Source organism: Oncorhynchus keta, unplaced genomic scaffold, assembly GCF_023373465.1.
Source record: "Oncorhynchus keta strain PuntledgeMale-10-30-2019 unplaced genomic scaffold, Oket_V2 Un_scaffold_21293_pilon_pilon, whole genome shotgun sequence".
NCBI lineage: Eukaryota > Metazoa > Chordata > Actinopteri > Salmoniformes > Salmonidae > Oncorhynchus > Oncorhynchus keta.
Genome location: NW_026290862.1, coordinates 424,073 through 437,074, shown reverse-complemented (window position 1 = coordinate 437,074; position 13,002 = coordinate 424,073). Strand labels below are relative to the sequence as shown.

Genomic DNA, 13,002 nt, shown 5'->3' with positions numbered 1-13,002 from the left:
CATTCCTCTCACCCCCCCTTCTCATTCCCTCCTCACCCCCCTACCCTTTCCCTCCTCACCCCCTACCCTTCTCTTCCTCCTCACCCCCCTTCTCATTCCCTCCTCACCCCCTACATTCCCTCCTCAACCCCCTACCCTTCTCATTTCCTCCTCACCCCCTACCCTTCTCATTTCCTCCTCAACCCCTCCCTTCATTCCTCCTCAACCCCCACCCTTCTCATTCCTCCTCCTCCCCTCACCTCCTCCCCCTCCTCCAACCTTCCCTTCATTTCCTCCTCAACCCCCTACCCTTCTCATTTCCCTCAACCCCTACATTTCCTCCTCAACCCCTACCCTTCTCATTTCCTCCTCAACCCCTACCCTTCTCATTTCCTCCTCAACCCCCTACCCTTCTCATTTCCTCCTCAACCCCTACCCTTCTCATTCCCTCCTCACCCCCCTACCCTTCTCATTCCTCCTCCTCCACCCCCCCCCCCCACCTTCTTCCTCCTCATTTCCTTCTCATTCCCTCCTCACCTCCCCACCCTTCTCATTCCTCCTCACTCCCTACCCTTCTCATTCCCTCCTCACCCCCCTTTCTCATTTCCTCCTCACCTCCCCACCCTTCTCATTTCCTCCTCACCTCCCCCACCCTTCTCATTTCCTCCTCATTCCCTCCTCACCCCCCCACCCTTCTCATTCCTCCTCACCCCCCCACCCTTCTCATTTCCTCCTCACCCCCTACCCTTCTCATTCCCTCCTCACCCCCTACCCTTCTCCCCTCCTCACCCCTTCTCATTTCCTCCCTCCCCCTACCCTTCCATTTCTCCTCACCCCCTACCCTTCTCATTCCCTCCTCACCCCCCCACCCTTCTCATTTCCTCCTCACCCCCCTACCCTTCTCATTTCCTCCTCAACCCCCTACCCTTCTCATTTCCTCCTCACCCCCTACCCTTCTCATTCCCTCCTCAACCCCCCACCCTTCTCATTCCCTCCTCACCCCCCTACCCTTCTCATTCCCTCCTCACCCCCTACCCTTCTCATTCCCTCCTCACCCCCCTACCCTTCTCATTCCCTCCTCACCCCCCCACCCTTCTCATTCCCTCCTCACCCCCCCTACCCTTCTCATTCCCTCCTCACCCCCTACTCATTTCCTCCTCACCTCCCCACCCTTCTCATTCCCTCCTCACCCCCTACCCTTCTCATTTCCTCTCCTCACCCCCTACCCTTCTCATTCCCTCCTCACCCCCTACCCTTCTCATTCCTCCTCAACCCCCTACCCTTCTCATTTCCTCCTCACCTCCCCTACCCTTCTCATTCCCTCCTCACCTCATTCTCCTACCCTACCCTTCCTTTCCTCCTCACCCCCTACCCTTCTCATTCCCTCCTCACCCCCTACCCTTTTCCTCCTCACCTCATTCCCTTCCTCCTCACCCCTACCCTTCTCATTCCTCCTCACCTCCCCTACCCTTCTCATTTCCTCCTCAACCCCTACCCTTCTCATTTCCTCCTCAACCCCCTACCCTTCTCATTCCTCCTCACCTCCCCTCCCTTCTCATTTCCTCCTCACCCCCTACCCTTCTCATTCCCTCCTCACCTCCCTCCCTTCTCATTCCCTCCTCACCCCCCCACCCTTCTCATTTCCTCCTCAACCCCCCCCCCTTCTCATTCCCTCCTCACCCCCCTTTCTCATTCCCTCCTCACCTCCCCCACCCTTCTCACCCCTTCTCATTCCTCCTCAACCCCCCACCCTTCTCATTCCCTCCTCACCCCCTACCCTTCTCATTCCCTCCTCACCCCCCTACCCTTCTCATTTCCTCCTCACCCCCCCACCCTTCTCATTCCCTCCTCACCTCCCCCACCCTTCTCATTCCCTCCTCACCCCCCACCCTTCTCATTTCCTCCTCAACCCCCTACCCTTCTCATTCCCTCCTCACCCCCCTACCCTTCTCATTCCCTCCTCACCCCCTACCCTTCTCATTCCCTCCTCACCCCCTACCCTTCTCATTTCCTCCTCACCCCCTACCCTTCTCATTTCCCCTCACCCCCTACCCTTCTCATTTCCTCCTCAACCCCTACCCTTCTCATTCCTCCTCAACCCCCTACCCTTCTCATTTCCTCAACCCCCTACCCCCTCAACCCCCTACCCTTCTCATTTCCTCCTCACCCCCTACCCTTCTCATTTCCTCCTCAACCCCTACCCTTCCATTTCCCTCCTCAACCCCCTTTCTCATTTCCTCCTCACCCCCCTACCCTTCTCATTTCCTCCTCAACCCCCTACCCTTCCATTCCCTCCTCAACCCCCCCCCTTCTCATTCCTCCTCAACCCCTACCCTTCTCATTCCCTCCTCACCCCCTACCCTTCTCATTCCTCCTCAACCCCCTACCCTTCTCATTTCCTCCTCAACCCCCTACCCTTCTCATTTCCTCCTCAACCCCCTACCCTTCTCATTTCCTCCTCACCCCCTACCCTTCTCATTCCCTCCTCAACCCCCTACCCTTCTCATTTCCTCCTCAACCCCCTACCCTTCTCATTTCCTCCTCAACCCCCTACCCTTCTCATTCCCTCCTCACCCCCTACCCTTCTCATTTCCTCCTCAACCCCCTACCCTTCTCATTCCTCCTCCCTTCATTCCCTCCTCACCCCTACCCTTCTCATTCCTCCTCAACCCCCTACCCTTCTCATTCCCTCCTCACCCCCTACCCTTCTCATTCCCTCCTCAACCCCCACCCTTCTCATTCCCTCCTCAACCCCCCACCCTTCTCATTTCCTCCTCAACCCCCTACCCTTCTCATTTCCTCCTCAACCCCCTACCCTTCTCCCTCCTCAACCCCCTACCCTTCTCATTCCTCCTCAACCCCTACCCTTCTCATTCCCTCCTCACCCCCTACCCTTCTCATTTCCTCCTCACCCCCCACCCTTCTCATTTCCTCCTCAACCCCCTACCCTTCCCTCCTCACCCCCTACCCTTCTCATTTCCTCCTCAACCCCCCACCCTTCTCATTCCCTCCTCACCCCCTACCCTTCTCATTTCCTCCTCAACCCCCTACCCTTCTCATTTCCTCCTCAACCCCTACCCTTCTCATTCCCTCCTCAACCCCCCACCCTTCTCATTTCCTCCTCAACCCCTACCCTTCTCATTTCCTCCTCAACCCCTACCCTTCTCATTTCCCTCCTCAACCCCCTACCCTTCTCATTCCTCCTCAACCCCTACCCTTCTCATTCCTCCTCAACCCCCTACCCTTCTCATTTCCTCCTCACCCCCTACCCTTCTCATTTCCTCCTCACCCCCTACCCTTCTCATTCCTCTCAACCCCCACCCTTCTCATTTCCTCCTCACCCCCCCACCCTTCTCATTCCTCCTCACCCCCCTACCCTTCTCATTTCCTCCTCAACCCCTACCCTTCTCATTTCTCCTCCCCCCTACCCTCTCATTCCTCCTCAACCCCTACCCTTCTCATTTCCTCCTCACCCCCTCCCTTCCCTCCTCACCCCCTACCCTTCTCATTTCCTCCTCAACCCCCTACCCTTCTCATTCCCTCCTCACCCCCCCCACCCTTCTCATTCCCTCCTCACCCCCCACCCTTCTCATTTCCTCCTTCATTTCCTCCTCACCTCCCCCACCCTTCTCATTTCCTCCTCACCCCCCACCCTTCTCATTTCCTCCTCACCTCCCCCACCCTTCTCATTTCCTCCTCACCCCCCCACCCTTCTCATTCCCTCCTCACCCCCTACCCTTCTCATTCCCTCCTCACCTCCCCCTACCCTTCTCATTTCCTCCTCACCCACCCTTATCATTTCCTCCTCAACCCCTACCCTTCTCATTCCCTCCTCACCTCCCCCACCCTTCTCATTTCCTCCTCACCCCCCTACCCTTCTCATTCCCTCCTCAACCCCCTACCCTTCTCATTCCCTCCTCACCCCCCACCCTTCTCATTTCCTCCTCACCCCCTACCCTTCTCATTTCCTCCTCAACCCCCCATTTCCTCCTCAACCCCTACCCTTCTCATTTCCTCTCCTCAACCCCCTACCCTTCTCATTCCCTCCTCAACCCCCCACCCTTCTCATTTCCTCCTCACCCCTCCTTCCCCCACCCTTCTCATTTCCTCCTCAACCCCCCCCTTCTCATTTCCTCCTCAACCCCCTACCCTTCTCATTTCCCCTCACCCCCCCACCCTTCATTCCCTCCTCACCCCCTACCCTTCTCATTTCCCTCCTCACCCCCCCCTACCCTTTCCTCATTCCCTCCCTTCAACCCCCCCCTACCCTTCTCATTTCCTCCTCAACCCCCTACCCTTATCATTCCCTCCTCAACCCCCCCACCCTTCTCATTTCCTCCTCAACCCCCCTTCTCACCTCCTCACCCCCCCACCCTTCTCATTTCCTCCTCATTCCCTTCCTCCTCCTCAACCCCCTACCCTTCTCATTTCCTCCTCAACCCCTACCCTTCTCATTTCCTCCTCAACCCCACCCTCCCCTCCTCAACCCTTCTCATTTCCTCCTCACCCCCTACCCTTCTCATTCCCTCCTCACCTCCCCCACCCTTCTCATTCCCTCCTCACCCCCTACCCTTCTCATTCCCTCCTCACCCCCTACCCTTCTCATTCCCTCCTCACCCCCCACCCTTCTCATTCCCTCCTCACCCCCCTACCCTTCTCATTTCCTCACCCCCCACCCTTCTCATTTCCTCCTCACCCCCTACCCTTCTCATTTCCTCCTCAACCCCCTACCCTTCTCATTTCCTCCTCAACCCCCTACCCTTCTCATTCCCTCCTCACCCCCTACCCTTCTCATTTCCTCCTCAACCCCATACCCTTCTCATTCCCTCCTCACCCCCCCCACCCTTCTCATTCCTCCTCACCCCCACCCTTCTCTTTTCATTCCCCCCTCCTCACCTCCCCCACCCTTCTCATTTCCCTCCTCACCCCTCCCCTCACCCTTATCATTTCCTCCTCACCTCCCCACCCCCACCTCCTTATCATTCCCTCCTCAACCCCTCCCTTCTCATTTCCTCCTCACCTCCCCACCCTTCTCATTTCCTCCTCACCCCCTACCCTTCTCATTTCCTCCTCACCCCCCCATTTCCTCCTCACCTCACCCTTCTCATTTCTCCTCACCTCCCCACCCTTCTCATTTCCTCCTCACCCCCCCTTCTCATTTCTCCTCAACCCCTACCCTTCTCATTCCTCCTCACCCCCTACCCTTCTCATTTCCTCCTCACCCCCCACCCTTCTCATTTCCTCCTCACCCCCTACCCTTCTCATTCCCTCCTCACCCCCTTTCTCATTCCCTCCTCACCTCCCTCCCTTCTCATTCCCTTCACCCATTATCATTCCCTCCTCAACCCCTCCCTTCTCATTCCCTCTCACCCCCATTTCCTTCCTCCCTCCCCCACCCTTATCATTTCCTCCTCACCCCCCACCCTTCTCATTTCCTCCTCACCCCCACCCTTCTCATTTCCTCCTCACCCCCTACCCTTCTCATTTCCTCCTCAACCCCCTACCCTTCTCATTCCCTCCTCCCCACCCCCATTTCCTCCTCACCTCCCCACCCTTCTCATTTCCTCCTCAACCCCCTACCCTTCATTTCCTCCTCACCCCCCCACCCTTCTCATTTCCTCCTCAACCCCCTACCCTTCTCATTTCCTCCTCACCCCCTACCCTTCTCTCCTTTCCTCCTCAACCCCCTACCCTTCTCATTTCCTCCTCACCCCCCCTACCCTTCTCATTTCCTCCTCAACCCCCCCTACCCTTCTCATTTCCTCCTCAACCCCCTACCCTTCTCATTTCCTCCTCAACCCCCTACCCTTCTCATTTCCTCCCTTCTCATTTCCTCCTCAACCCCACCCTTCTCATTTCCTCCTCACCCCCTACCCTTCTCATGCCCTCCTCACCTCCCCCACCCTTCTCATTTCCTCCTCAACCCCCTACCCTTCTCATTTCCTCCTCACCCCCCCACCCTTCTCACCTCTCAACCCCTACCCTTCTCATTTCCTCCTCACCCCCTACCCTTCTCATTTCCTCCTCAACCCCTACTCCTTCTCATTCCCTCCTCACCCCCTACCCTTCTCATTCCCTCCTCAACCCCCTACCCTTCTCATTTCCTCCTCAACCCCTACCCTTCTCATTCCTCCTCAACCCCCTACCCTTCTCATTTCCTCCTCAACCCCCTACCCTTCTCATTTCCTCCTCAACCCCCTACCCTTCTCATTTCCTCCTCAACCCCTACCCTTCTCATTTCCTCCTCAACCCCTACCCTTCTCATTTCCTCCTCAACCCCCTACCCTTCTCATTTCCTCCTCACCCCCCCCCCCTTCTCATTTCCTCCTCAACCCCCTACCCTTCTCATTTCCTCCTCACCCCCCCACCCTTCTCATTTCCTCCTCACCCCCCCACCCTTCTCATTTCCTCCTCACCTCCCCCACCCTTCTCATTTCCTCCTCACCCCCTCCCCTCACCCTTCTCCCCACCTTCTCATTCCTCCCACCCCCTACCCTTCTCATTTCCTCCTCACCCCCTACCCTTCTCATTTCCTCCTCACCCCCTACCCTTCTCATTTCCTCCTCAACCCCCTACCCTTCTCATTCCCTCCTCACCTCCCCCTACCCTTCTCATTTCCTCCTCAACCCCTACCCTTCTCATTCCCTCCTCAACCCCTACCCTTCTCATTTCCTCCTCAACCCCCCACCCTTCTCATTCCCTCCTCACCCCCTACCCTTCTCATTTCCTCCTCACCCCCTACCCTTCTCATTCCCTCCTCACCCCCTACCCTTCTCATTTCCTCCTCACCCCCCACCCTTCTCATTCCCTCCTCACCCCCCCTACCCTTCTCATTCCCTCCTCACCTCCCCCACCCTTCTCATTCCCTCCTCACCTCCCCCACCCTTCTCATTTCCTCCTCACCCCCCCACCCTTCTCATTTCCTCCTCACCTCCCCCACCCTTATCATTCCCTCCTCATTTTTATTAAAGCATTTTTTTAAAGTATAGAGTGTTCTTGGGTATGACGCTACCTGTATTTGGGCAGTTTCTCATACTCTTCTCTGCAGATCCTCTCAAGCTCTGTCAGCTTGGACACCTGTATTTGGGCAGTTTCTCACACTCTTCTCTGCAGATCCTCTCAAGCTCTGTCAGCTTGGACACCTGTATTTGGGCAGTCTCTCACACTCTTCTCTGCAGATCCTCTCAAGCTCTGTCAGGTTGGAGGGGACCATCGTGGCACGTCTCTCCAGATATGTTTGATCGGGTTCAACTCTGGACTGTGGCTGGGCCACTCAAGAACATTCAGAGACTTGTCCTGAAGCCAATCCTGCGTTGTCTTGACTGTGTGCTTAGGGTCATTGTCCTGTTGGAAGGTGAACCTCTGGAGCAGGTTTTCATCAACGATCTCTCTGTACTTTGCTCCGTTCATCATTCCCTGCCGCTGAAAAACATCCCCACAGCATGATGCTGCCACCACCATGAATCACCATAGAGTTGGTATCAGGTTTCCTCCACATGTGACCCTTGAAATTCAGGCCAAATAGTTCAATCTTGCTTTCATCAGACCAGAGAATCTTGTTTCTCATGGTCTGAGATTCTTTAGGTGGCTTTTGGCAAACTCCAAGAGGGCTGTCGTGCCTTTTACTGAGTAGTGTCTTCCGTCTGACCACTCTACCATAAAGGCCTGATTGGTGGAGTGCTGCAGAGATGGCTGTCCTTCAGGAAGGTTCTCCCATCTTCACAGAGGAACTCTGGAGCTCTGTCAGAGTGATCATCAGATTCTTGGTCTCCACCCTGACCAATGCCCTTCTCCCCCAATTGCTCATTTTGACCAAGCAGCCAGCTCTAGTAAGAGTCTGTAAAAAATATATATTTATATATTTATATATTTTAAGGGTTGGATCAGCTTAATATTGAGGAAAGAATGCTGCTTCCATCATTGTAATTGTCTGCATCATTTTCAACCCCCCATATATTTTTGGGGTAAATATATATATCCATATACATACAGGTACATACACATATGCATACATATACACATATATACACACAAACACCTATATAGACATATACACACATATATAGATGTACATATACACACCTATATAGATATACACACATATATAGATATACATATACACACCTATATAGATATACATATACACATATATAGATATACATATACACACCTATATAGATATACATATACACACATATATAGATATACACACATATATAGATATACATACACACATATATAGATATACACACACCTATATAGATATACACACATATATAGATATACATATACACACCTATATAGATATACACACATATATAGATATACATATACACACATATATAGATATACATATACACACCTATATAGATAGATACATACACACATATATAGATATACACACACCTATATAGATATACATATACACACCTATATAGATATACATATACACACATATATAGATATACATATACACATATATATATACATATACACACATATATAGATATACATATACACACATATATAGATATACATATACACACATATATAGATATACACACATATATACATATACAAACATATATAGATATACACACATATATAGATATACATACACACATATATAGATATACACACACCTATATAGATATAAACACATATATAGATATACATATACACACCTATATAGATATACACACATATATAGATATACATATACACACATATATAGATATACATATACACACATATATAGATATACACACATATATAGATATACATATACACATATATATACATATACACACCTATATAGATATACATATACACACATATATAGATATACATATACACACATATATATACATATACACACATATATAGATATACATATATACACATATATACACACAAACACCTATATAGATATACATATACACATATATACACACAAACACCTATATAGATATACATACACACATATATACATACACACACATATATAGATATACATACACACATATATATAGATATACACACACACACCTATATAGATATACACACACACACCTATATAGATATACATACACACATATATATAGATATACATATATACACCCATATATACACACAAACACCTATAAATTGATATACATATACACATATATACACACAAACACCTATATAGATATACATACACACATAATATACACAAATTCACCTAACCCCAGATATTTCCCCCATACAACAAATATACATTCACAAATAAACATAGTTCATATAATTTAAACACATATATATAGATATACACAAAGACACACCTAAACTAGATATGACTAAACACCTATTAGATATAAACACACATATAAATACACACATACCTATATGGATATACATACCTTTTTTAGAATATACCTTAATTATTCCCCTAAACTGTGCTACCCTTCCCCCAATTTGTATAGTCAATCAAATGTTCCATTTGTAATGTTCCTAATGATTGAAATATTTTTTGTTCATATAATTTAAAAAGCAGGTCACTAAGGTGTTCCAAAACCATAAGCAAAAAGGTAAACTTGGATATGACTAAAGGGTTAATCAGGGTAAACTAGGATATGTTCTAAAGAGTTAATCAGGGTAAAGGAAGGTCTGACTAAAGAGTTAATCAGGGTATCAGGAAGGTGTTCCTAATGATTTGTATAGTCAGTATCAGGAAGGTGTTCCTAATGATTTGTATAGTCCGTATCAGGAAGGTGTTCCTAATGATTTCTGCTGTCTGTTATAATGAGTCAGTATCAGGAAGGTGTTCTAATGTTTGTATAGTCAGTTTCAGGTCTGTTGTAAGAGTTTCTGCTGTCTTTGTATAGTTCCTGCTGTCTGTTATAATGTTCCTGCTGTCTGTTGTAATGAGTTCCTGCTGTCTGTTATAATGAGTTCCTGCTGTCTGTTATAATGAGTTCCTGCTGTCTGTTGTAATGAGTTCCTGCTGTCTGTTATAATGAGTTCCTGCTGTCTGTTATAATGAGTTCCTGCTGTCTGTTATAATGAGTTCCTGCTGTCTGTTATAATGAGTTCCTGCTGTCTGTTATAATGAGTTTCTGCTGTCTGTTATAATGAGTTTCTGCTGTCTGTTATAATGAGTTTCTGCTGTCTGTTATAATGAGTTCCTGCTGTCTGTTATAATGAGTTCCTGCTGTCTGTTGTAATGAGTTCCTGCTGTCTGTTATAATGAGTTTCTGCTGTCTGTTGTAATGAGTTTCTGCTGTCTGTTGTAATGAGTTCTGCTGTCTGTTATAATGAGTTTCTGCTGTCTGTTATAATGAGTTCCTGCTGTCTGTTATAATGAGTTCCTGCTGTCTGTTATAATGAGTTCCTGCTGTCTGTTATAATGAGTTCCTGCTGTCTGTTATAATGAGTTCCTGCTGTCTGTTGTAATGAGTTCCTGCTGTCTGTTGTAATGAGTTTCTGCTGTCTGTTATAATGAGTTTCTGCTGTCTGTTGTAATGAGTTTCTGCTGTCTGTTGTAATGAGTTTCTGCTGTCTGTTATAATGAGTTTCTGCTGTCTGTTATAATGAGTTCCTGCTGTCCAAACGAGTTCAAATCAGTTTATCCTCCAGGTGCCTTCAGATTGTTGAGTCAGCTATACAATCTAACGACCCAATGACTTGTGTGATGTCAAGGTTGATACAGTTAGCTAGGGAGGATGGGAGGGAGAGATGTTCCCCCATACAGTCACACACACGCACACACACACACACACACACACACACACACACACACACACACACACACACACACACACACACACACACACACACACACACACACACACACACACACACACACACACACACACACGGAGGATATGAGTGAAAGCTGTTCAGCCAGTACAGGACTCATTTCATCCTCCAAAATAATAGCAACCTTCTACAGTGTTCTAGTTAATAACCAATAAACATGATGAGGAGGAGGATGGGGAGGAAGATGATGAAGCTGAGAGTACCTATGTTGAACTCTTCGAAGGTGATGGCAGTGGAGGCACTTCCGAGGGCGTTGAGGGCAGTGACGTTGACTCTGTAGGGGTAGCTACTGAACACCTCAAGGAACTTAACGTGACAGCGGTTCTTATGGACCGCATCCCTCGTTGCTTCTAGGGACTTCTGGTTGTGTCTGAGAGGAGAGAGAGAGAGGAGAGGAGAGGAGAGGAGAGAGAGAGAGAGAGAGAGAGAGAGAGAGAGAGAGAGAGAATGATAGAGGAGAGAGAGAGAATGAGGGAGAGAGAGAGAGAGAGAGAGAGAGAGAGAGAGAGAGAGAGAGAGAGAGAGAGAGAGAGAGGGAGGGAGAGAGAATGATAGGGAGAGAGAGAGAGAGAAGGAAGGTGAGGTAGAGAGGAAAAGAGAGAGAGAGAGAGAGGGAGGAGGGGAGAGAGAATGATAGGGAGAGAGAGAAGGAAGGTGAGGTAGAGAGGAAAAGAGAGAGAGAGAGAGAGAGAGAGAGAGAGAGAGAGAGAGAAGGAAGGTGAGGTAGAGAGGAAAAGAGAGAGAGAGAGAGGGAGGAGGGGAGAGAGAATGATAGGGAGAGAGAGAAGGAAGGTGAGGTAGAGAGGAAAGAGAGAGAGAGAGAGAGAGAGAGAGAGAGAGAGAGAGGAAGGAAAGTGAGGTAGAGAGGAAAAGAGAGAGAGAACGACATGGGGGGACAATGTTAGGCAGTGAAAGACAGAGACAGGGACATTTAAAAATAAAATCTACATTTCAGAGTATTTTTAAAGACCAGCAAGTTTCCATGAGCCAAGTTCCACAAACAGCATCATCATCATCATTGGTAGGTTCTAGCTGACAGGATGGTGAGATTCCGGGTGCTCCAGGCTGGTTAGGGAGCCGGAGGGTGAGAATTGCCCCCGGCCATCCCCAGGGGTATCATCTGGTCTGGGAACAGCAGGGCCTTCTCTCTATCTCCTCTTGTCAGCTCCCTCTGGCTAGAATACCATCTAAATGCTAACTTCCTCTTACTATGCTAGAAGGAGCTCAATTATCTTTATGGTAAAGCTTGATTCTAACTTCCCTCTTATCAAGGAGATGACGTTTATCTCTGTGTGTGAGCATTTAGAACTGAAGTTTAATAGCTCCTCCCCACTGCCACTGGGCCAATAGGAACTAAGACTGATGTTGTGATTCTATAATTAATTGATCTGACATTTTCCGAATTCAAATCCAGTGGTGATGTTGGTGTAATTATCTAATGACCAGAGCGGAGGATATCGGGATGTTATCGGGACCATAGTTTGTCCCACAATACCTCTGACCAGAGCGGACCAGGATGTTATCGGGACCATAGTTTGTCCCACAATACCTCTGACCAGAGCGGACCACGATGTTATCGGGACCATAGTTTGTCCCACAATACCTCTGACCAGAGCGGACCAGGATGTTATCGGGACCATAGTTTGTCCCACAATACCTCTGACCAGAGCGGACCAGGATGTTATCGGGACCATAGTTTGTCCCACAATACCTCTGACCAGAGCGGACCAGGATGTTATCGGGACCATAGTTTGTCCCACAATACCTCTGACCAGAGCGGACCAGGATGTTATCGGGACCATAGTTTGTCCCACATGGATCTCTATTTCCTTTACAGCACAATGCCTCTGACCAGAGTCAAGGGTTAATCAGGATTAGGGTGTTCTCTCTACTGGGGGTTAATCAGGATCAGGGTGTTCTCCATACTGGGGGTTAATCAGGATCAGGGTGTTCTCTCTACTGAGGGTTAATCAGGATCAGGGTGTTCTCTCTACTGAGGGTTAATCAGGATCAGGGTGTACTCTCTACTGAGGGTTAATCAGGATCAGGGTGTTCTCTCTACTGAGGGTTAATCAGGATCAGGGTGTTCTGAGGGTTAATCAGGATCAGGGTGTTCTCTCTACTGAGGGTTAATCAGGATCAGGGTGTTCTCCATACTGGGGGTTAATCAGGATCAGGGTGTTCTCTCTACTGAGGGTTAATCAGGATCAGGGTGTTCTCGAT

General features: G+C 49.2%; 1 protein-coding gene across 1 annotated transcript in view; it reads right to left on the bottom strand.

Annotated features, from left to right (window-relative positions):
• The window catches only part of LOC127928092 (ciliary neurotrophic factor receptor subunit alpha-like), a 361,996-nt gene that overhangs the window by 85,647 nt on the left and 263,347 nt on the right, over positions 1-13,002 (bottom strand). Inside the window, exon 4 of the mRNA XM_052515085.1 lies at positions 10,983-11,149. Within this exon, the coding sequence (XP_052371045.1) occupies positions 10,983-11,149 (167 nt within the window). The remainder of the gene's footprint in view (positions 1-10,982; positions 11,150-13,002) is intronic.